This window comes from Manis pentadactyla, chromosome 10 (genome assembly GCF_030020395.1).
Source record: "Manis pentadactyla isolate mManPen7 chromosome 10, mManPen7.hap1, whole genome shotgun sequence".
Taxonomy (NCBI): domain Eukaryota; kingdom Metazoa; phylum Chordata; class Mammalia; order Pholidota; family Manidae; genus Manis; species Manis pentadactyla.
Genome location: NC_080028.1, coordinates 56,299,693 through 56,325,020, shown reverse-complemented (window position 1 = coordinate 56,325,020; position 25,328 = coordinate 56,299,693). Strand labels below are relative to the sequence as shown.

Genomic DNA, 25,328 nt, shown 5'->3' with positions numbered 1-25,328 from the left:
TCTTCACTTTTAATGTTGGTTTCATGTAAATAAACACATTTTTTGAAAAGCACATTACTCTTAATTTCCTCTGGTACACTTAAGATATACTCCATCCCAGAGAGACACAATAAACATGATTATTACGTTTTAAACAATAAACACTGCTGTCAGCACATTACTTACATTAAGTGAATTTTATCATTTCGTTTCATAAACAACAGCTGGTAATTCCTATTAAATTTCATTATTTCCTTGTCGTGAACTGTAAGACTTGGGAAGTGACTATTGACAATTAAGAAACTTTGTATATTACAGAGACCTCTAAATATGTAATCAACTGCAGATTCAAATTAAGTCCTCTTATAGGACTATGGATCTTTCTTTGTATAACCAAATACATATGTGGTCCCAACAAAATACCTTCCAAGCTATTAGAAATGTGTCTATTCTTTCTTCCTTAAACTTGTAACCTTAGGACCAGTCAAAAAGGATGCCTGAGGCAGCTTTGTCACCTTCTTACTGGAGCTTTTCATGTTCTAAAATTTGAGAACTGTAACTTTAGAAAAAAATTTAAAGAAACCTCAGTGGCAAATTTGTACACGAAATATGCCAGGTAACATATTTCTGGTCAGTAACACACTATTTATTTAGTACTGAATGTATTTTTCATTTACATGTATTTCAAGCCTCATAAGAACATAAAAATTCTCAATTGGAAACAGTAAACATTTTAACAGCTTTCTCACTGGTGACTGTCATGCTAGAATATGAAAAAGAAAAGAAAATACTAGAAACCTTGTCTTTGAGAGTCCAAACAATAATTTATGGAGCACTTACTATATATATATATATATATATATACACACACCAGGTGCTCGAGGCAGCATATGAGTTAACAGGCCACAGTCTATGAAGGACAGATGTTAAACAAATGGTCACAACTATTTACAATTAAGAATGGGTTTAAAAATATTTTTATTATAAAAGTAAACATCACAACAACAATAAAAGCTGACATTTGAGAGCTCACTATGGAGCCAGGCATCACTCTAGGGCTTTACATGTGCTCATTTTTTTAGTCATCAATGTAATACACACTTGTAATACGTAACTTGGAAAATACAGAAATGCACAAGGAGTTTTTAAAGTTGCCTGTCCCATTTACTTGGAAATAACTATTGTAATATCCTGGGTATATCGTATTTTAGTCACCATAGGTTATTTTCTCCACTTAATGGTATATCTTGAATAATTTCTCTTGTCTTTAAATACTCTTCAAAGTCATAATTTTAGTGGTTCCACAATACTCCAACCCTTGTGCATACCATCATTGATTTATTTCTTGACTCTTGAATATTTATGTGGCCTGTAATTTTCATTTATTTTTTAAAGAAACCTATAACGAACATTCTTAGGCATAAACCTTCAACCTCATCTGCTTATTTCCTTTGGATAGACTTCTAAAAGTGAGATTACATAGTCCAATTACACTCCAGAAAGAGTGTATCAATTTATACTCCCTAGTGAGGAATTGTGTTTATCACACCACACCCTTAACTACATCAACTATTACCCTAAAAAAAAAAACCCTACATTTTCCAACTAAAAAGTAAAATCACATCTCATTGTGTGTGGTCAATGTGTGCAACAAACATATTACCAGTTATGGTAATATGTAACATATTTTTTAAAAGAAGACAAGTTTATTACATTAAATAGTATTAATATTTAGAAAACCCTGGCAAACATTAGACATATGTTTTTCTAGAACTTAAGGGAAAATCAGCAAAACTGGAGTTCCCCAATGCAAATACTTCCTGCCAGAAATCAGGACATTAGGACTTTTTCTCAGATTAAATTCATGTTGCAGCATCTAAATGCCAAAATGGTGAAAGAAAATTGAAAGAGCTGCAAAGCAGTGACTCAAATGAAATAAAACGAAGAGTGAAGCATTTGCCAGAGAGAACCAACAGTAACAAAAATTACATATACAAGCAACTCTGACACAGAGAGAAGACACACACAGAATGCATAATGCATCTTTCCCAAATGATTCACTACAACTTTCGGAAAAAAGTCGAAGTCATAATCGAAGGTAGCCTCACCCACACTGGGTCTGGCCTTGAATTCTTCTCTGCTTAATATCCTCAAGAGCCCAGGAAGTTGCTAGAAACTAGACACAATAGACAACAGAAGCCCTGCACAGCTGATTTTACTGGAGGAACACATTAAAAATAAGAGATGGAGAAAGATTTCAGTTTTGCAGAAATGTGCTATTGGACTAAATTTGAAGACGAGATAGAGAAAGGAAACAAACACAAGAACAGAGCTGTTCATTGTTGGCTAAAAGTAGTGACGGTGGGGCTGCAGTGCTGGACATAAGACATCCCATATGTAACCTGGACTGAGTAAGTTCAGTCGGGGCCCATGGCACCATCCCCATCATCGAAGTGTTGGGGGACAAACAAACATACACATTCCTCAAGAGGAAACATTCTAGGGAGGTCCGAAGAACAATTATAGTCTATCACAGATCACTTCCCACATTTCCACTGTCTATATAGAGAAAGGCACTCAATATAGTTCTGTATATGCATGGGAAAAATTCTTTTTTTCCTGAATTTATATATTTTATCTGAAGTGTATGCTTCTGAACTAAAAGATACAGCTGTAAACTCCCAAAATGTATTAATAAATCTACATGCACTAAGCTTGAAGGGAGAGGGCAGCGGGTAACATTTCATTTGGTCAGCAGATAGCTATTACATCATTGAGTACCAGGCACTATGCTGTGTGCCAGTAACACAGTGAAAAATTCTCACTGGATCCCAGTCCTCAAAGAGCACACAGCTTGGCAGGCTCAATATACACTTAAACATTAGCTAGCAGCTGTCAAAGGGCTTTCACATCTAGCAAGATTTAAAAGCCCTGAAAATGGCAGATTTCTCAGGATAAAAACAAAAACCATATTTTTGTTCCCTCCAGACATAATGAGAAGACCAAAGGGATAAAAGAAAGTCCAATGGAACTAACTGATTCTTCTTCTTCAAATGTGTACTTAATTCCAAAGACATACATATGCATTTGTCACATGACTCTGTGAAGGAAGAATTCGAACCTAAAAAGAAAACAGTTCCTCATTCCTTCCCATTTAGTCCCATATGGCTTTAATGTAGTAAGGTGATCCATTTAGTATCATATAAAATCAAGTGCTTTTAAAAGAATCTATGCAGGTTTAACTTGTTTCCTCAAAGTGGAAATAGCTTAACTTTCTTTCTGATAATGCATATTTTTATTGAAATAATCAAATAAACTTTTAAAAAATCAAGATAATATTAATGATTATTATGAGAACTAAAAAGATAAATGACTGGATTAAGCTCCAAAGTAACCACCATTAGTTCCTCAAAATATTCAAAATAGAAGTACCATAAGATCCAGCAATTCTACTTCTGGGTATATAGCCAAAGGACATGAGATCTCTATTTCAAAAAGATATCTGCACACCATGTTCATTGCATTATTCACAGTAGCCAAGACATGAAAACAATGTTGTGTCCACTGATGGAGATATGGATTTTTTAAATGTAATACACACACATATACTACACACAGAGGAATCTCTCAGCTGCAAAAAAAAAAAGAAGGAAATTCTACCATTTGCAACAACATATATAGGCCTGGAGGGCATTATGCTACGTGAAATTGGTCAGGGAAAAACAAATACCATCATGATCTCACATATGGGGAATCTAAAAAAAAAAAAGGCAAACTCACTAAAACAGAGAATAGGATGGCAGGCGTCAGGTGGAAGGGTGGGGAGGGAATTGAAAAATATTGGTCAAAGAGCACAAACCTCCATTCGTAAGAGGAATATCCTAGGAATCTAATGTACAGCATGGTTACTATAATTAACAATATTGCTTTATATACTTGGAAGTTGCTAAGAGAGTAAACCTTAAATGCTCTTACCACACACACAGAAACTGTAATTGAGTGATGGAAGTGTTAACTAACCTTGTGGTAATCATTCCACAATATATACATACATCAAATCATCATGGCATATATACTGTATATGTATACAATGTTACACATTAATTTTACCTCCATAAAGCTGGAGGAAAAAAAGAGACAGTAACCTCCATTAGCTATATCATGGAACTGAACCCCTAGTATAAACTTTAACAAAGATAAACATCATGCTATACAAAGATTTTTTAAAACTTACTTGGACCAAGATAGGAAAAGCAAGTAAATTCAAGTCTGTTGCACACCTTACTCTAAGCCAAGCTTTTCTAACAGTTCCCAAGAGCTATCTAATTGAATCTTCACAACAGTGCTCTGACTGGAGAACATTATCCCTATTTTATAGACAAGTAACCCAAGGCTCAGAAAGGCAACACAGCAGTCTTGTTATTAGAAAAGTGTAGAATCAGAAAGAAAACTCAGGTAACTCCTGGTATGGCACTTCAACACCTCCTCTGCAGAATACGCAAATCAGGCAAAGCAAATATTTATGGTGGAAATAACTAGGATGCTCCTCCATGGGACTGTAATGTCAATTGCCTCTTTAATCGGAACATGCCTGCCCACTCCACAGACGAGCAGGAGCATCAGGAGTGTGCCTGCATGTACATGTGCTTGGTAAGGCACTATGTATGGTGCACTGGCTCTGCACTGCTTTAAGGGAAGGCAAAGGACCAATGTGTAGAAGCTCATATGGGGAAACAAACCACACCTTGCAAAAAGAAGTACCTTCTGCCAAACACATCTGTACACACTCCTTTATTAAGGACTGGGCTGTCTACCTCTCAAAGGCTTCAAGAGTCCAGTGACTACTTGTCTGAGATTCAGAATGCTTAGGAAGAAGCCGGATTACAAGACCTTAATGTCCATTCCACTTCAGTATTTTCCAACGTGGAGTACATCTTAGAACAGACTCTTTCCCATAGGAAAGGAATACCTTTCTCCCTTAGTATATTTATACCAACTTTAAAGATGTTTCTGATTATTCTACAATGCAAAAGACAAACAGCTTTAGAAAGAACTTAAAAAGGTTACCTGCAGAGTAAAAGCACAGGTAGTCATCTCACCTCACCTCTTCAATCCTTCTTGCCCCTGGGGCTTACTTACCTTCCGGAGGTGATAGGCTCTAGGATACGTTTGCATCAGTAGCCTCCAAACTTTTTTGATGTTACATCCCATAAAGAAAAAATGAGCACAATCTTCATGTGTTTCCATTTCTATATTTATAAATTATGTACATACACTTGCTAATATATTTTGGATGTCATATACATAAGGTTTAAAACATAAGGTTTAAAAGGAGACAAAAAAATACATGGCAGGTTCTTCCTGGACATCACTTATCTTTTTGGCCTCTTTGCAAACCTGATCATTCACTTCTTTCTCCCAGAACTCAAGTCCTCTTCGTATCTCCCTCCTATCTCTCAAGGCTTCCACCCCCAAGGCCAATTACAGAACTGAGGCCTAAACTGGCCTCCCCTCCACCCAGGGTTATTGACTCTATCTTGCACCCCCGCATCTGACCATATTACCCTCCATGGCTCCCTACTGTCCACAAAGTCTAAACTATTTGAATGCCATATGAGAACATAAAACATAATGGTTGTCATCTCACTAAATAAACTTTCCTCATTTTTCTAACCTGAAAAATTAAGTCAGCACTGTCTACCTCATGTTTCTTGTGAGATTTAAACAAAATGATGTGTGCAAAGTGCAAGGGCACTGCCAGGTACGGAATACACACCCAACAGCTATTAGCTATTACCAGTATCGCCTTTTTACTCTTCTGTCTGCTCAACACATTTAGAACACCAAGCTACTAACTCCTAAAAAAGGAAGAACACTGCATCATTCAAGACTTTCCTTTACCTGGAGAACTCTTACTCATGCATCAAGGCCTCGCTCCAATGTCTCTCCCATGAGTGTGTATTATACTCTCCCAGGAAGAACTAATTTCTTCCTGCACAATGTTCCCATACATTTAAAACACCTCTAACACACTATACAGCAAATCTTTGTTTTGCTTCCCAAACATCTCTAAATCCAGGATATGGTCCCTGAAAAGACATGGGCTGTGTTTCATTAGTTATTAATTCAGTGAACATAGCCTGAGCAACTGCTGTAAGACAAAGTGGTGCCTCCTTAAAAAAACATCTGCCCTTGGGGAGTCCACAGTTTGATAAAAGAGGTATTCAAAAGCTATTTGTTGAATGGATCGATGAGTGAATGAATGAATGATGTTTAACTCCTGCATGTCTGTAAAAGAATTTATAACAGTGACCTACAACATCTACAGCTACAATCATACAAGCAGAGAAAATAGAATCAAATGTTTCAATTATCTTAACAATATGAGTCACATGATAAGCACATTTAATTTACTGGAATTTAACCCTATATCAGTATTTACTTCAAAGGGAGGGAGGAGGAAAGGAGGCAAAATCTTCTTTTCTCCAACACTGTTTTGCTATTTCAACCTTGGCCACATGGAAGTGTGAGGCCATAGTCTATAAGCAAAGAGAAACCTAAGTTAATTTCTGGCTTCTGAGCTTTTATGGATGCAGTTTTGAATAACATAGTGGCTTAGGGATTTTCAAGAATAATTGTTTTATTTTCCTCCTGTTTGACTTGGGATCCTAACCCTCACAAAAATTGTAATTCCCATGTAAGTATTACAACAATTTCATGAACTGTCAGTGGATCAATGATTTTTAAAAATCAAATAAAATCTCTCAAGAAACATAATAAAATTTCCCACTTGTAGAAAAACTCCCATCCCTACACTAACTTGAATTAACCAGAACCCACAAAACAATGTGCACTTCAGCTGTTCCAGAGTTAGATGTCAGTCTCCTGACTGTCTTGAGAGTTGGTTGGAACAGTGGGACACAGATATGGGTTGCAGGAGACCCTGAAAAGGGCACTTTGCCTTGTGTTCTTAGTTCAAAAGCACATGCAGATCTGCAGGGAAATTGAAGCTTTCCTCCTTAAGGGCTTATCATGTTCCCACTTTAGTTTTCAATTTACCTAGGTGTGATCTGAAAAGGTTCTTTACAATTTGAGAAACTAACAAATGAAGCAGGGGGCTGCATGCATTTTCTGTAATCTTAGTTTAAATCACCATGATTTGATGTCCTTTTACAGGAATTGAGAGCAACTGTAAGAAAGGTAAAGATCTTGGGGTAATTGAGAAAATTAGTATCCAAACTGGCTAACTCAGGGAAGTTACAGAATTGCTTTTATTTTTACACCAATGGTTCCCAAAGTGTTATCTGTGACCCACAGCATCAGCATCACCAGGGAACTTGTTAGAAATGCAAATTATAGGGCTGGGGGTGGCACTGAGCACACAAGCCCTGCAGCTGATTCTGATCTGTGCTAAGTGGTACTACCAGACCTCCTGACACAACCCAATGAGCAACAAAAGCAACAAAACTGCAGAGTCATTTAAGTAAACCTACACAACTAGATAAAACAGATACAACTCCTCTCTCAGGAGAAATCAAGATAGGGAGAGGCCTCCGCCCGGGAACCTTCAAGGTCTTTCAGTGGAGCAACAAAGGAGCAGAGACCAAGATTATTTTTCTCCCCAGAAACAGGACACTAACTAACTTTAGCAAGAGTATTCCAGTTGAGTTTTTAAGTAGTCCCCCCTCCCTGCCAAATGCCTTTTCTATTGCATTCAAAGAGGCAAGTCCACCATGAATTTGCAAAAATTTAATGTTAGCACATAATCGCTGAACAAAAATTAGACTTTTATCTGAATTGATTTAACTCTATGAAGAAAAAGATAGCAATCGTTCTTCCTAGCTTTCTGGAATTTTAAAGAGAGTAAATGACATGAAATCTAAGCATTTAACCTTTTATACATCGGCATCTTTACGTAGCTCTGCAGAATGGCTGGGGCACACGCTGGAACCCTGGTGGCTCCATCATTTAGGAGCTATGCGATCTTGGGGAAACAACTTCAAGTTTCAGGTTTTGAGTTTCGTTTCCCCCTATGTAAGGTGACACCAGTATGACCTCCCTCAAAAGTAACACACTGTAAATGTTAGCTGCTAGTACCGTGGGCAGTAATAACCGCATGCAATGTTTATATCGTAACCAGGCACTTTTACGTGTCTGGGCCCAGGTTTTCCTCTAAGTCATTATCAGCGACGACTGGATCTTAGCTCAAAACAATCAAATGATAAAAACTTTAATGGCACAGTGAATATCAGTACGTGAACACAGAGCAGAAATCTGAATGAAGTTATGGAAGACTTGTAAACTGCAGACCAAGGACATTCAACAAATGTCTATTTTGGGTGTTCCTCAGGAAGGGCGCTGCCTGGCTCAAGGGAGGAAAGAAACAGATACACATATACATACTATACAGATATATCCTACCTGGAAGCAAATGGGAGGATTACATCTTTGACAGCAGCTGAAATAACTACGGTTCTCATTTGTTTCACAGATTATTTATTTTTGGCAACCCTTAATGAACAAATAAGTAGCACAGGTTAATGGTAGAACAACCTACATCTTTAGCTACAGTCACACACAGAGAGAAAACAGAATTCATTAGCTCTCAAGGTTCTAAAAGGATGATGCAAGATTGTTAAGAAAGTATTGCCTTAGCTACAAAGCACTCTTTGTAGCTAAATGTCACAGGAAGCCTAGGAACTCAGTTCTTTAAAGACTGGGTCCCATACAGCTTCTGGTGATTGGCTAAATGTTTCCCATTGCTTTTCCAAAGAACAGTTAAAATCTCCATTTTTAGTGTTTGCTTTGTAAGACTTAAGTCAGCTAAGTACTTCTAATTTCTCTGGAGATGAGTGAGTTTTAATTACTTAAGAAAAAATTTTGTCACCAAGACAACAGCTATAGGTAGTAGTAAATAGTAATAATAATTATTACAGCAGCTCACTTACATGGAGCCCTTACTTTTTGCGAAGAGTGGTGCTACAGCCTTTACAAGTATAACCTCATTTAATCCTCACAGCAATCTTATAAATTAGATGGCATCATCACACCCATTTTCAAATTAGAAAATCAAGATTCCCAAGGAAACCATAATTTGAATTGGATTTATCCAAGATATTAACCTCTGCCCATGCCACCTCTCTCAAAGAAGCCCAATCACAGAAACTGATGAAGACTGAAGTACAGAGGAGGCCACTGGCCTGAGGTCACCACTGAACCACTTGAAGTACAATCTTGTTGCTAAACAAAGAAGAACAGGTCATAGTAATAGCCATTAAAAGGATAAGGCAGATCTCTATATTTCTATGGAATGGTGTAGACCACTTCTACTCAAATGAAGGTCAGTGAACTGGTCATTACAGATCCATCATGAGATAAAGAGCTTGTGCTGGAACCAAAATCATCACAACACTAAAAGCACTCTTTAGCTGACACTTATTTAAGCAAGACTTTTGGGATAAAGGAAGCAGTGCCATGATTTACCTTAACTCTTCAGGAAAAATACTTTGCTGACCAGCACTGGTTCTAAGATCCAACTCCTAGTCACACTGGTATAGATGATATATCGGTTGAGCAAAAAGAAAGTCTACAGTAATTATTCTGCAAATGATCACATCTGTTAAGTAAATAGATAAATATGAATATAAATACCAGTGACGCCCCTTGAAGGATGTACTACAATCCACTTGAGATTTGCCATTCTTTTGCCTTACTGATTCTGGAATGTTTTGTAACCATAAAGGTTACATGAGTGGGATTTTTTAAAACAGAAAATGTTTTGTTTTCCTAGTCTTACTAAGTATTGTTAAAAAAATTAAGCGAAAGCCTATACTTTATTTGGACTTGCTAAGTTTTTACCTAACATTCTTTTTCTGTTCCAGGATCCCTTCCAGGTTACTGGACCACATTTAATCCTCATGTCTATGTAGGCAACTCTTGGCTACCAAGTCTTTTGTAACCTGAAGTTTATTATTTATTAGTATTGCTTCCAGAGCCAGAGTAGATAATTTGCCCAGAGTTAAACAGCTGGAGAGTGGCTGTGTCAGGATTCAGACCCCGCAATCTGATTCCTGAGGCCATGCTATAAACTACTATGCTATACCAAACATACATAAAGCCGTGCAAATACACTTACCTCAGAGTGTTATGCAGTAGTTGAAAATGGGACATGGCCTTGTGAGAATGTCAGAAACATCCAAGAGATGACAGGCCACAAAGACCAGGAGACTGATTCTTACTGTGTCTCCCAGGGCTCAGCGCTTTCTGTACATTATTTCACAATTAAATTCCAAGACGACTGGAGGAAGTGAGATGCCTGACAGAAAAGACACTAAAATGCTAATAACCTAACTGTAGGAAGCAGAGTTCTCAGCTTCAAACAGGACATATTTATTCACAGATTCCATATCTGGAGAATGTAGGAAAATGAGTGTTATTAAAACTCTAAACACTAGAAACACACAGTCTGGAATCCTTTCAAACATAGAGACACACCTGAGAGTTCCCCACAACACCTTTAATGCAACAGCAATAGAGGTTCTATTTAAAATGGAGTGGCCACTTGAAAAGGCATTAATTATCTCTTTCTCTCTTTGTAGTGGTAGACTCAGAAAGCTCCCTTTTCTGAGACACAAAACCTAACAAATTCCCTTTTCTAAATTCTCCAAAGGTACCAGCTTTCTATGCCATGTTATTAGTAAGGAATGTATCCGCTGCTGGTAATGATGCAAAGAGATGGAGACTGGGCATGGTGAAGAAATGACAGCAAATTAATCGAGCCCAGGGGTCAACCAGATTCCTCCCCTTTCTAGGGCTGTCCATCCTGGGCCTTCTAAAAAGGTGCTCTGTTGGCCTCTGTCTCGTTAGCTTCTCCTCATCCAAGGACAGGGAGCAGGCAGCACTCTAAGGCTAATGGTCCTGCAGCAGTGATCAAACCTAGGGCTTGGAGTGGACTCTCCTGATGCTTGGGGATTATAATTAAATCAATATAAGCACAAGGAAAAGCCATCACTGATCCTCACAGGAGAACTTCTGTGAACTGCACTGACAGGACATCAGAAGACGCCACACAGCCATTACAGACCTAAAACAAGGAGAGCACACAGACTTCTTCCTGATCCCTCTCTTTGGCAAATACTGTTTGGAGGCTTAACTCCATTTTTCAGACATGCTAATTTCACAGCCAGACTAAAACATGGACTTCCTCAGAAATGAAAATTGTCTGATTAAAGATAAGCAGACACCTATTGTTCTATCTTAATTGAGGGAGGGAGCTGTTTTTGTAAGCCACACGTTTGGGATAATAAAAGAAAAATAAAAGCAGAGGGTGGAAGTCCAGAGGTCTTCCACAAACCAAAAGAGAAGGGACTTAGAAATGACAGCCCCTTGAAGCCTAAATATAAGACATGAAACCATAAAACTCTTAGAAGAAAACAGGCAAAAATATCTTGAACATAAGCATGAGCGATTTTTTCCTGAACACATCTCCTTCGTCAAGGGAAACAAAATAAAAAATGAACAAGTGGGACTACATCAAACTGTGAAGCTTCTGTACAGCAAATGACACCATCAGCAGAACAAAAAAGCATCCTACAGTATAGAATACATTCATAAGCACTTATCACGTAAGCAGTTAACCAAAATACACAGAGAACTCATACAACTCAAAATCAAATAACCTGATTAAAAAATGGGTGGAGGACCTGAACAGACATTTCTCCAAAGATGGAATACAGATGGCCAATAGGCACATGAAAAGATGCTCCACATCACTAATCATCAGGGAAATGCAAATCAAAACCAAAATGAGGTATCACCTCACACCAGTCAGAATGGCCACTATCCAAAGGATAAAAAATAACAAGTGTTGGTGAGGATATGGAGAAAAAGGAGACCACTACACTGCTGGTAGGAATGCAAATCGGTGGATTTTCTACTATGGAAAGCAGTATGGAGTTTCATCAAAAAACTGAAAACAAAAATACATACGATGCAGTAATTCCACTTCTAGGAATTTACCAAAAAAAAAAATTTCCCTGGTTCAGAAAGATATATGCGCTTCTATGTTTACTGCAGCATTATTTACAATAGCCAAGATAGGGAAGAAACCAAAGTGCCCATCAATAGATGAATGGATAAAGAAGGTGTGGTACATATATACAATGGAGCATTATTCAGCCATAAAAAAAGAAAGAAATCCTGCCATTTGCAACAACATGGATGGACCTAAAGGATATTAAACTTAGTGGAATAAGCCAGGTGGAGAAAGGCAAATACCAGATGATTTCATTTATTTGTGGAATCTAAAAACAAAACAAAAAACAAAATAGCTACTGCTAAAAATAAGAAATTGGAAAATAAACAAGAACTTAAAGGATCAGCAAAATACAGCTCACAAAAAAGTAAAACTTGGCTATTGTAAATAATGCCAAACTCATAGACACTGAGAAGTGACTGGTGGTTACCATGGGGGAGGGGTTGCAGTGAGTGGACAGGGAAGGTGAGGGGGACAAAGGGGCACAAAATTATCAATCATAATGTAAATTGGTCATGGGGATGGTAGTACAGCATGGAGAATACAGGCAATGATTCTGTATCATCTTCCTATGTTGACAGACAGTAACTGCACTAGTGGAGGTGAGCATTTAATAATGTGGGTAACCATTGAACCACCATGTTGTATACTTGAAACCAATATAATATTGTATATTAGCTCTACTTCAATAAAAAAACAACTGAATAAACAAATAAAGAAGGGAAATAAAAAAGAGAGAGAGAAAGAAATGACAGCCCTGAAACTGGGACACCAAGCACTTTGGGAACTGTTGAAACCTCTGTAAATGGTCTTGTTATGCTGAGTCAGCTCTTCTGCTGTGAAGCCAAGAAGGTTGGGGGGTGCTACCTCTTACAGGAGCCCTGAATTATTATAGGTCTCTGCAGCCAGCTTTAGAGTGGAACACCAAGGAATAAAATGACAGGAGCAGCTCAAAAAAAGGAAAGTTGTCACCTTCAAACTCTATGAATTTTATTACCTTCCATAGTTACATTTAAAAAAAAAGAAAAATAAGAAATTGGAAAATAAACAAGAACTTAAAGGATCAGCAAAATACAGCTCACAAAAAAGTAAAACGAGTATGAGAGAGGATAAACTAATGAAACAGAAACAAATGCACAATGTAGTCAATCAAAGAAGCCAAAAACTAGTTCCTGAAAAGACTAATAAAATAAACATACTATGGCAAGGTCAGTCAAGGGAAAAGGTGCACACAGAGACCATTGTTAACAGAAAAATACATAACTGCAGGTGCTGCAGAAATTAAAATGATACAAAAATACTATAAACAAATCTATGTCAGTAACTCAGAATATTTGTAAATTTGGAAGCAATGACAGATTTTTTTTTCTTGATGAAAACACTACGTCTAGATGACTTTACAGATGAGTTCCATTAAACATTTAAGAGTCCTGTAATTCCAGTCTTACATGAAATCCCCCCAGAGAACAGTGAATAGAGGAAACAATCCCCAACTGATTTCAAACACCATTACTCAGATCACAATGTAACTATATGTTTTTTAAAAAGGTAAATATCCACACATTTTTTTAATAAAATGTAAAAACATACTCCTATATACCTCATGGCACAAAGAAGAAACCATTATGAGAAATTAAAAATACTTGGAGAAATTTTTGAAACTTAATTATAATTGTAACTCTGGAGAAAGGAAATCTTGGGGCAAAATACCTCTAAAACTGAAATCAGCCAATGGGAGAAAAAAGTTTAAAACCCATTTATTGCTTACAAAACAGTCGGGGCATCTCTTTCCTGCTCCTGCAAGAGCAAGCACGACCTCCCCTAACCTCTCAGGTTCAGATAAGCCCACAGTTGCCCAGGTAATTCCTCACTGATATGGAGATGAACTGCTCTCTAACCCCTGAAGAACGCCTGTTGATATGCAGATGACCAAAGCCAGACAAGATACTCCGGAAATATTACAATTTTACCCACACTAATAAACTTTACATAGCAAAATGTGTGAGATGATGCAAAGGCAGTACTTTAAGAAGAATTATAAGAAAAATTGTTAGGAAAGGCGATCAGATACTTTTGTTAGGAATCACACATTAGGAAAGAAACTTATTGTCTTAAATGCTTAGAGCAGCAAAGAAGGATAAAAATGTATGTGTTAGGTACCCAACTTAAGAAAATGAAAAGAATAAACCCCCAAAATTAGAAAAGTGGTACTGAAGAGCAGAAATCAATATAATAAAAGGAAAACCAGCAAAAACAGACCATCCCCTTTTAAGATTCTGCAGGAGATAAGGCAGAAAAATATTTTAAAATAGTGTTTAAATTCAATACAGATCAGCCAATTTTTTAAAAACAATACCTTCAACATTAAGTCAACATATTTTAAACATATAAAATGGACAAATTTATGGAAAAATGTAATTTGCCAAAACTGATGCCAGAAGAAACAGGAAGAATAAATAATCTTAGAACTAACAAAGAAAATGGCTGACTGATCAGCAGTTAAAAAGTTCTTCACATAATGAAATTAACTAGACACAGCTCATTTTACCAAATTTCTAAGGAAACAAATAATTCAAAATTCAAACTCTTCCACAAAATACAAAGAAAAGCATACTCTGCAATGCATTCTATGAGCCTAGTATGACTCAGAGAGGAGCCCAAAGGCATCAGAAAGTAAAACCATAGGCCTGTTTTATTAAAGAATTTAGAGACAAAAAAAACCCTCAATACTGGTAACCTAAATCCAACTGTTTATATATACATATATAAAAATACAATGATGATGATAGGTTTAATTCTGGAATACAAAGATGGTTTAATATTATGAAATATGTAAATATTACTCATCACATTAACAGATTAAAGAAGAAAAAGATAGTATCAGTAGATGCAAAAAAAAAAAGATAAAGCTCCACCACCCATAATGATTAAAATCTCAAGTAAACAATAAAAACAAGAGATTTTATTTAACCTGATGAAGAGTATCTAGAATAAACTAAAAACAATTGTCATCCTTTAAGGGAAGAGGAGCTTCTTTTTGAATCCAGAAAAAGAATGCCAATGTCACCACTTTTATCTTTGTACTCAAAATTCTGTCTAGAGCAAAACTACAAGAAAAATGAATTAAAGCCATAGATTTAGAAAGGAGAAAATGAAATTGTCTTAATTGCAAATAATTTTTTATTTACCAAAAATGAACATATTTTTAGAAATAATAATAGGTTAGCAAAGTGGTTGGATATAAGACCAATATGCAAAAGTAAACTACATGTGTCGGGCAGAAACAATTGGAAAACAATTTGAAAAGAGATTTCATGAACATCATTTATAAAAACTGCAATGCATCACAAAATAAGTCAACAAAAAAACATAGAAAACATAAAACTTTACAGTAAGATAAAAAACAACTAAATAAATGGAGAAGTGTTCATGTTCATGGATAGAAAGAACGATACATGCCAGTTCTCTTCTTACCGATTCATAATTTCATGCAATTTAAATAAAACGCCAATGGATTCCCCATGGAAGGAAAACTGATTCAAAAATGTATTTGGAAGAGAAAGGCCCAAGATCACCAAGATACTTCTGACAGAAAATGAAGAAGAAAGATTTGACTTATCGGACATAAAGACTTATTATAAAGCTAAGTGATTAAGACAGTGTGGTACTGGTACAAGAATTGATAAATTAACCAATGAAACACAATAGAGTGCCCAGAGATAAACTCATGCATACATGAAACTTTGATCAAGACAGAAGTAGCTAGTAGATCACTTTTAAAGAGAAGGGACTGTTTAGCAAATGGAACTTCAAAAATTTGGTCATGCATATGAAAAAAATGAAAAATCTATCCCTAGCTCATAATATGAAAGATAAACTTCAGATAAATTAAAAATGTATATGTCAAAAACAAATTATTAAAACATTTAGAAGATGAATAGACATATTTTTCTGACTTCAAAGCAGGCCATAAATTTCTTAAACAGACAAATTGGTAATCGATATATCTGAACAACTTTAAATGAACTCCTGTTTATCAAGATAGCCATTTTAAAATGTCAAACTATAATGGACAAACAAGGAGAACATATTTGCAGCAGATATAATTAAGAACAAACTAAAAAGAAACAAACTCACAAATCAATTAAAAAAAGACTAACAGATAAATGGACAAAGATACAAAAAGGCATTTTAGTGACAAAACAAATGGCCCATAAACCTGTGAAAAGATGCTCTATCTTAGCAATCAAAGGCATACAAATTAAAACAAAATACATTTTACCCTAATAGACTGCCTCTCCAGAAAAACCTGTCTTCATGCTGACTGCTAGTTAGTTACCCACCAAAGTCCTTCTCTTCTGCCATGATAATGGCCTGGGAGCTGGCAACAATCCAAGTAGACTACATTTGCCAGCTTCCCTTGCAGCAAGATGTGGCAACTGAATTCTCATCAGTTAAATGCGTGAAACTTGGGTGAGTTGCTTCTGGCCTGGTTATTAAAACACTGGACATGTGTTCTGCAAGACTCATTTTCCTTCCCATGAGCCAGAACATGGATTTACTTAATTAAGTCATGCTTTCAACCAGGCAGACAAGCTCAGTCCCCTAGATGATAGCAGAGCGAGATGGAGGAAACTCAAATAATTTAATGAGCAAAGCAGTCCTGGTAGCCTAAAATGCACACATCCAGACTGTTACATTAGAAAGAAAGGAAAGGGAAGAGAGAGAAAAAAGGGAAGGGAGGGGAGTAGAGGGGAAAACGAAAAGGAAACGAAATCTACTTTTAGTTTATTATTTTGGGTGTTCTTTTTACTATTACAGTTTACCTTTATGTTAACAAATACATTGGTCCATGCTAAGTGTTTTTCAGGATACAAACTCTTATCCACTGTAGGAAGAGTTAAACACCAAGCATTTTGAGAAAAGTTTGACATTACCTAGTAAAGTAGAACATGCACATTCCCTATGGCCCAGTAAGTTAAGTGTATCTAGAGAAACTCATGTACACCAGGAGACACCTATCGCATCTTATATATTATTATTATTACTCATGACAGCTAAAAACTACAAATAACCTAAATGTAAGACAGAATGAATAAAGAGACTATAGTATTTTCATGCTTGGAATACACCAATGAAAATATATTAACCACAGCTACACACATTCATGTGGATTAATCTTAATATTACAATACTGAGTAAAAAATGGATGTCATAAAAATACATACTTTTAAAATTTTTTATTAGGGAAAATTTTAAACATACACAAAACTAAAGAGAATAATATAATGAACCCCATGTACTCAGCAATTATCGTTTCATGGCCAATCTTATTTTATCTGTATTCATACCTACTTCTCCCTTCCCCCAGATTTTTAAAGTAAATCCTAGATATAATTCCAACCATAAATATTTCAGTATGTATGTTTAAAAAATTAAGATTTGTTATACATGCCAAAAGATTATCATTTCAATTTTTTAATGTAACATCAGTTCCTTAATATCATGAAAAAATCTGGTATGTGTTCAAATGGCTCTGTATTTTTGATATATGAATACAGCACACATCAAAATGATAAAGGAAACTAAAAAAATTATCATAAACCTTTAGAGAACACCAGGGGATGACCAGCACTAAATTCAGAATTGTTGAGGACAATAGGATGAAGGAAGATTGGTCAGGAAAGGGGCAACATGGAGTTTCTAAGACACTGGTAATGTAATGTTTCTTAACCTGGGTGGCTAGTAAGCCAAGTACTCATTTCTTTTTTTAATTGTAAATCATCATTTTCTATACACATCTGCATGTGTATTTTATCAAGAAGAGAAAATTTGCTCTCCCAAATACATACATACATATGCATACACACAAAACACACCTGAGCTAAGCTCAAAGCAAAGAAACACGAAAGGATGTCACCGAGTTGTATGCATACAGCAAGTCTGAGATGCTTGTGGACAAATCTGATTAGCAGAGAGGTTCAATCCGAAGATGAGGTTTTGCTTGGATTTATGCTGCCTCACCTCTATCCTGTGATTCCAGAAAAACTTACCAAGGGATGAGTATATCATGGTCCAAAAAACCAGGAAGTACTATATATACCCAGCAGGAAAAATAACCGGAAATTCCTCCCACCAGGCATTATGGGCTGGTATGTACACGTAAAGCTCAGTCCGCCCATGCAGAGTAGCCATGACAGTGTCTGGCACACTATAGAGTGCTCAGTAACTGTTAGCTGCTGTTATGATTATTTTTAATTATTATTAGGTTCACCATCTGTTTAGTTTTTTTCTTATTATAAAATATTTCTCCATATCATAAAGTATTCTTCAAAAACCAGTTAATGACTGCAAAACCCTCCATGTATACAAGTTAGTTAACCATTCCCCAGTGGAATTTAGTTAACCATCCACCACTGTTGGACATTTAGATTATTTCCAGCGTTATGACTTTCTAAAGAATGTATGCACTATTTGAATTCAATTTTATTTTGTGGTAATACTTGATTGGACACCCTAGATAATTTTGAGTGACCACCCTGTTAATTTATACTGTAAAGGAATAATAATCCAAAATGAGTACTCTATTCATTCAATAAATGTTTAATGAAGCCCTGTAGTAGGAGGTATGGGAGATACATAGACAGTAATTTTTAGTATCTAAGTGCTTCCTGCTGTATGTCAATTATATCTCAATAAAGCTGGGGAAAAATATCAAAGTGCTGTATAAGAAAGCAGAAGCAATTCACAGTTCTAAGTTAATTTTTCATTTCTATATTGACTTAAAAAGAAAACATTTTTCTCAAAACCATGAAATTAAGTCAGTGGCTTGATATAATGTCCTAAAAATCCTTTCACCATAACTAAAATCCATTGACCAGACTACAGTTTTCATTTTCCATGCAGCAACACTGAACAAAGGTGAAGAATATTTAAAACAAAAGCTGTAAGCAAACACATGGCAGCCCAGGCCCAAGAAATGTGCTTTTAGGCTGTTACTTGCGCTTGATAAAAAGCAATGATGCAATATAACACCCACCTTATAAGGAGCTGGGAATCTCTTTGGATGCCAATTATATGCCCCCTTCTAATTCCACAGTGAAACACACTCCATTCTGAAAGTACAGGTTACTTTATCACCCTGATTCAAGATTAGCCCACTTAGAAATCTATGCGGTTAGCAGACTGATATTATGTATCTGAATTTCAAAAAGCTTCTCTAAATCAGAATGGAACAAGCCGTTGGATTGTAAAGAAAACCAAAATTAAACAGGTAACATGGACTAGTTTTTATTGACTATATTTTATGTGTGAAGCCTGTGATAAATGCTCTCTACAAATCACCTCACTGAAGCCTTACAAAGACAAGGGGATAAGTCCTATTATTATCCCCATTTTACAGATGGAGACATTGATGCTTAGAGATCATACCTGTGATTAATTAGTGGCAGGGCTGGACGGCTCACACCAACATTTCTGCTCTTAAACACTACGTTCTAGTTCCTCCATCTTGAGGCTTCAACAGGAGAGCACATACATGCAGTCAATAAGCTAGACGGTAATTCAGGACCAACCAAAATGCCTTCAAATAACTAAAAATGTCTTGAAATAACTGTGTCTAATCCTCATGTCTACCTTTAAAAAACTAAAACAAAAATAGAGTGGTAAGACAGCTTACTCCCTTTTATGTTAACTCTTAGTTGTTTGAGCTGAAATGAAAACAGGAGGGTGAAGGAAGACAAGGGTCTTGTCAAGCCACCAGGTACACTTAGTTGTGAATGTGTGGCTCCTAAACTGGTTAATACAGCACAGGAGTAGGCAAACCAATCTATATCCTCAGAGCTGAGATTCACCAAACTGTGGTATTACCCAACCCTCACTGTATTTCAGAATGACACGCTTTGCTACAAAGTTTCTCCAAAACTATTCCTTAATACATTTTGAAGTTCATGAAACTACTCAAGGTTTCTGGGCAACAGAACAAGAAGATTTATTGCAGTAGCTGTAATTAACTAGACCAAAATTTCAAGCGAGTCACATTTGTACACACTCACCGTGTGTTTTTTCTCTTGACCTTACTGAGGCAACCATGGGAAGCTGCTGCCTGGGCACTGCAATTTCTTGAAATGATCTGGGTGAAAAAAGCCAACTTGGCTACAGTTTATCAGTTTAATTAACTCTTCCTGTTAACAGACCAGACCTGCTATCCTTTTTTAAGTCCAACTATGATTCCTTCAATGAATGCAGTGTCTAAACAGGTATCTACCTCAGTCAAACAGGTTCTGTCCCCTACTCTGTGAGTAATCTGAAAGCACATTGCCGTTACTGTAAAGCAGATGACCTGGGTTCTGGCACCAGATGTTACAGTTAATTGTGTAACTCTATCATTATGTCTCCTTACATCATGTAAATGAGTGGGTTGGACAGGAAATGTTTAAAGTCCCTCCCAGCTATGAAGTTTTAATTCATAATTTAAATTGTGGCTGTCTTCCACTCCAGATTAGATGAAAAGACGTTAGATGGACACGCAGGCTCCGTATCAGTGATAGCAGCACTTTGAATTGCCCCATTGAAACCTGCTGCACCACATGTGGTCACTATCAAATTAAACAGGCATTTCCTCATACTCCATCTGCTATCAAAAGTAGTATTTGTGGTTCAGGCGGCAGAGTGGTCAAAGAACAACAGATTTTCTGGGCACTTCCTGTACATATGGCCATGTAGATGACTAGGAAATCATCCCTAGGAAAATGCTGCAAATAATAGCTGTTAATTCTTAGCAACTAACAACATTTATTATTAAAAGTAAACACAACCTCTCATCATGAGCTCCACCACACAAAATGTTGTCTTTTGATTCCCGTATGTGGACCCGTATTTGTTATACTTGCTCCACCATATCTTTGCTACAGAATTCAAAATTACATAGATCAAATTCACAGATAATCCCCCAACCTTCTGTTAGACAGTTGTTACTCCACTGCTAAGCTTCTTGTCAGAGATGCTAACAAGTAACAGAGTCAACAGTTTGCAGCTCATGCACTTTTCCAGACAAGCCTGCCTTCCTTACCCCTTTCCCCCCCAAGATAAGCTTGCTTTGTGAGGGCCCCCACAAACATGAGATTAAGTTCTCTAGATTCAAAATCTTCAGAAAGCAGACCAACATGCATGAAGAGTCAGTCTTTCCCCCTCTTAGCTAACACACTAAATCACTGCTTGGGGTCCTTCTGTCCCTGTTTAAACCTATGTATTCTTTGACTGCTTGTAGAATTCCAAATTCTCCCCACCTTACTGTGCTATACTTTCTGAATATGATTTTATTACTTTCTGTATTCCCTAAATGCACTACATTTGAATTCCCTGAGAACTCAAATGATACCTGGTGTTTGTGATCCCTCCAAAACAGGGCAGCCAAGAGAAAATGTAAAAAGCTTGAACATTTTGCTGATTAGTATGAACTGACATGACATCTTCAATTAGATTCAAAGACCCTTAGGACTGAGAGAATCTAACCCCCTTATCTTGTAGGTAAGAAACTAAAACCCTTATCTTGTAGGTATGAAACTAAAACCCTGAGAGGAGCTAAGTGACTTGCCCCTCCTGATACAAGTAAACCAAAAACACTATGGTCTTACACATAAAATTACACATTATCACCAAGGATGGTTCTTCTCACAAGTGAGAATAGCTCTGTAGAGTCTGATCCCAAAATATGTGCAGGAAGCCACAGCAGCAAAAATCCCACATCTGGAGTCATTCCTTCACATCAAGCCATGATCTCACAAGTTTTGAACTAAATGCAACTGATATTAGGGAAATGGGAGAGAATCAAAAAGGACAATACTCCAGAGCATTAGGTTCTAAGTCAAAAGGTAAAGAATCACACAAAGTCAAAAATGACTCTTGGAATCATCCACACACTAACTCATTCGAGTTCAAAATCTGTGGCTTTAATCACTGGGAACAGGCCTATGTCTCCTCTTAGTGAGTCCAACACAGCCAGGTTTTCCTGCAGAAATAAAATAGGCCATGTTTCTTTTGTTTACCATCAGATGAAACAGCTGGCTAGAACTGAGTTGGTTGTTCCAAAACCACATACCTTTAAGTAGTGAACTAGTACCCTGCCAGGGGAGGATGCTCACCCTTCAAGAGGACTCAGGAAATGGAACCGTGAGAAAACCAGAGTCCTGCCTCTCATGCTACACTTCCCAAGGAACCCGTCCTAGCTGCCTAGGACAGCGGGCCTCTTGCACTACTTAACTGTCGTTTCTCTCCTACACTCTTCTGGATGCTTCCTACAAGTACAGGGGAATTTGTGTCACTAAGGGTATGTATGATTTGACTCCACTGTACTATCCTGCTCCTCCCTTTGCATATGGGTATAATGATGTGGGTTAGACACACAGGATGTGTAAGTATTGCAGGGGAAGTAGGTAAAGTCTGGATACAGGCCTTGATGAGAAGGGCAGGGGAGGTGTAATAAGGAGTCATAAAGCAGCCTTGGGTGTGTGTAAGGGAAGAGGGTTGAAGGAAATGGAGAAAAGATCCCTTTCTATGGGATGGAATTTGTTCCAAAAATAATCTTCACCATGTTCATAATTTTTCCTTGGAGTAGATTTGATGACACCTTTTAAACACTGCAACACATCCCATTTTACTGATTTCTAAGCAGTCTAGGGGCAATACTCTCAAGCATATAAGTAACTATATAACTATGAAATTCATACTCTTAAAGAAATCACTCACGACAGTATTTTTCATATAAGCACTTGATCACTGACAAATGACCTCAGAGCAGAAATAACTAAACCAGCACTTGCAGGCCAGACTGCCGCCCTGCAGGACCCGCCACAGAGCCACGTGGAAAAACTGCACAGAGGAATGGTGATTATGACCGTGAGCTCGACCTCAGAGTGAAAGGTCTTACTTAGGCTGTGTTGGACTTATTAGGAAAGTTTATGCTTATTAGGAAGTTTACCTGTCTCCAAGGAAATTACTTCTTTGCTACTCTAACTTCCATGTCAATGTAACCAGTTCCCTATAAATTATTTTCATTACAAGCAGTCAAACATCTGTGTTTCCTGAACCATGCTCAGCTTAACGCCCTTACAGGGGTCAGCCCAAAGGCAACCTGAGTCCCTGGGCGGGCACGCTGTGTGCGCTGCTGGCCATAATGAGTTGGTCCAGATTCATACTCGGGTGAGAAAGGGTTCCCTCACCAAGTCCCTCACCTGACTCCAGGCATTTTCACAACTTGATTACACAAAAGAACACCCAGGCGGTTCCTGCCTTTTCCAAGGCCCGCACAGGAATGCCTTTCTCAGGGGCCCTTTTATAAGGCTGTATCTGTACACACGCAGGTGGGTGTCTATATCGCAATTTTAATGAACTTTACATGGAATATTCCAAAGAATAGCAACCATCTCAACACTCCATCCATTGTCTCAGTAGGGAAAGCTACCCGTGAGAGACCACAAGAGAAAAAAAGCAGCAAACATAAATGTTTCTTAAACGTTTTCACCGGCACACAGAACACTTGCACTGGAGAGAAAAAATATTTTTTAAACCACAACGCGCGTTAAGTAAAAATTCTTAACCAATCTTAATTCGGTTCCTTCATCAGTTGACGTTGTAAATGGACTGAAACTACTACTTAAATATTCAAACCTTCATTTTACATGCAAGGGGCTTCCAGCAAATGATAAAGTAATATTCCCATGTGAGTGTGAAAGATAGCACTGGACTCTGGTCCATTATAAAGGAGGAGTCGGATTCCACTAGTCCCTGCTTGACTGAACTGCCAGGCTTTCAGGGAGCTGTTTCATAAAAGGAGGACTCGCCCTAATAAATGAATAGTGAACAGTGTAAATGTCTAGAATTGCCTGCACTCAATGAACCTGTAGACCCCTTGACGTCCAGACTTCAGAAAAATAACCCCTTAGAGAAATTATGTTTTGACAATGATAGTATTTTAAAAGAATAATGAGGAAGAGGGGGCACAGCTGAGCAGGAACCACTGCTGCCGCCTGCCTCCCATGTAAGTTGCCCAGCTGAATGAAGGTTGCTTAAGTTGAAGCCAGTTCTCTTCCCATTGGAGGTGCGCGCTGGCAGTAGGGGAAAGCCACCCGGTTTCCAGCTGCCTGTGGGTTGGACGGGACAAGGAATGGGACTGGGACTGGCTTGTAAGGCAGCCCAGGTGACTTAGCCAGGAGCTCTAGCTGTCCCTCACCACCTTCCGCCAACGCAGGCACCAAGTTAGAAATGCAACTGCCCGAGCACAATAACAAGGAGGCACACAAAAGGGCCAGGCGGCCGCTCCCATCCTTACCTTTGACTTGACTTTCATACTCGGCTATGATCTCTTTGTCCTTTTTGAATCTGCTCGGAGTGGACATTATCCAGCTGTTCTGGGTTTGCTTTCAATGGGCAAGTTCTGTTAGGTGGTCACAAACCCGTCTCCTTGGAGAGGCAGAGAGTTGTGCTCACACACGCCGCGGACCCAGAGGCAGCACCGATGGGAGGTGGAGGAGGGAAAAGGAGCTCGCTGAGGCTAGATTAACCCGGGCGCCGGCACCATGCTCTCCGGCTCGAACTGCCGTCGGTGATGCGGGCGGGAGCCTGGGGCTCGGGGCCGGCGAGGCCCGGCGCGCAGGCAGACTCTAGGAGCGAGCAGCGGAGGAGTCTCCCTGCCACCGGCCCGGAGCCCGGCCACTTCCTCTAGCTCCGCCGAGCGGACGCGGAGCTCGCGCCGGCGCTCCGCACCATTGTTAGGAACGCGCCCCGGGCTCTCGCGAAGGGCCCGCTGCGGGCGGGCGGGCGGGCAGCACCAGGACCCTCCCTTCGCGCTCCGGCGCCCAGGGGGTCCCGCCCGGCGGGGGATGCAGCTGCCGCGGCCGCCACTCCTCGGTCAGCAAAGGGGGCTGCAACCGCCCAGGCCGGCAGCAGGCAGCGCAATCCGGACGCGAGTCCCCGCAGCTGGCGGGGAGCGCGGCTGCCGCCCTTCGAACGCGACCTGGGCGCTACCCCGGCGGAGTTCAGGTCCCCCAAGCCGGCGCCGCGAGGGGCCTCTGCCTCCTCGCCTGCGGAGCTCAGCGCCGCCTCCTTCTCCTCGTCCCCCGCCCGCTGCTGCCCCCCGGAGGCCGCCGGGGACAGGCGCACTCGCACGCGCGCCGGCAGGGGCCGCGCCCCCGGCGGCCGCGAAGTTACCGGCGCGCACGCGGCCGGCGCTTCCCGACGCCCAGCCGGCGGGGCTCGGCGCGAAGGGGTGGCGCCCCTGCCCTTGTCCGTCTCGCGCCCACGCCGCTCGGTGCGGGGA

General features: G+C 38.8%; 1 protein-coding gene across 7 annotated transcripts in view; it reads right to left on the bottom strand.

The window, feature by feature from the left end:
• Positions 1 to 25,090, bottom strand: part of SRGAP1 (SLIT-ROBO Rho GTPase activating protein 1) — a 281,990-nt gene extending 256,900 nt beyond the window's left edge. For 2 of the 7 annotated variants that reach the window (XM_036894915.2, XM_036894919.2), the window contains exon 1: positions 24,342 to 25,089. In XM_036894915.2, coding sequence (XP_036750810.2) covers positions 24,342 to 24,359 — 18 coding nt within the window. In that variant the 5' untranslated portion in view covers positions 24,360 to 25,089. Of the gene's footprint in view, positions 1 to 24,341 lie in introns of all 7 variants that reach the window. The other 5 variants (XM_036894917.2, XM_036894922.2, XM_036894916.2 and 2 more) reach the window with 3 other exon arrangements.
• Positions 25,091 to 25,328: the final 238 nt, after the last annotated feature.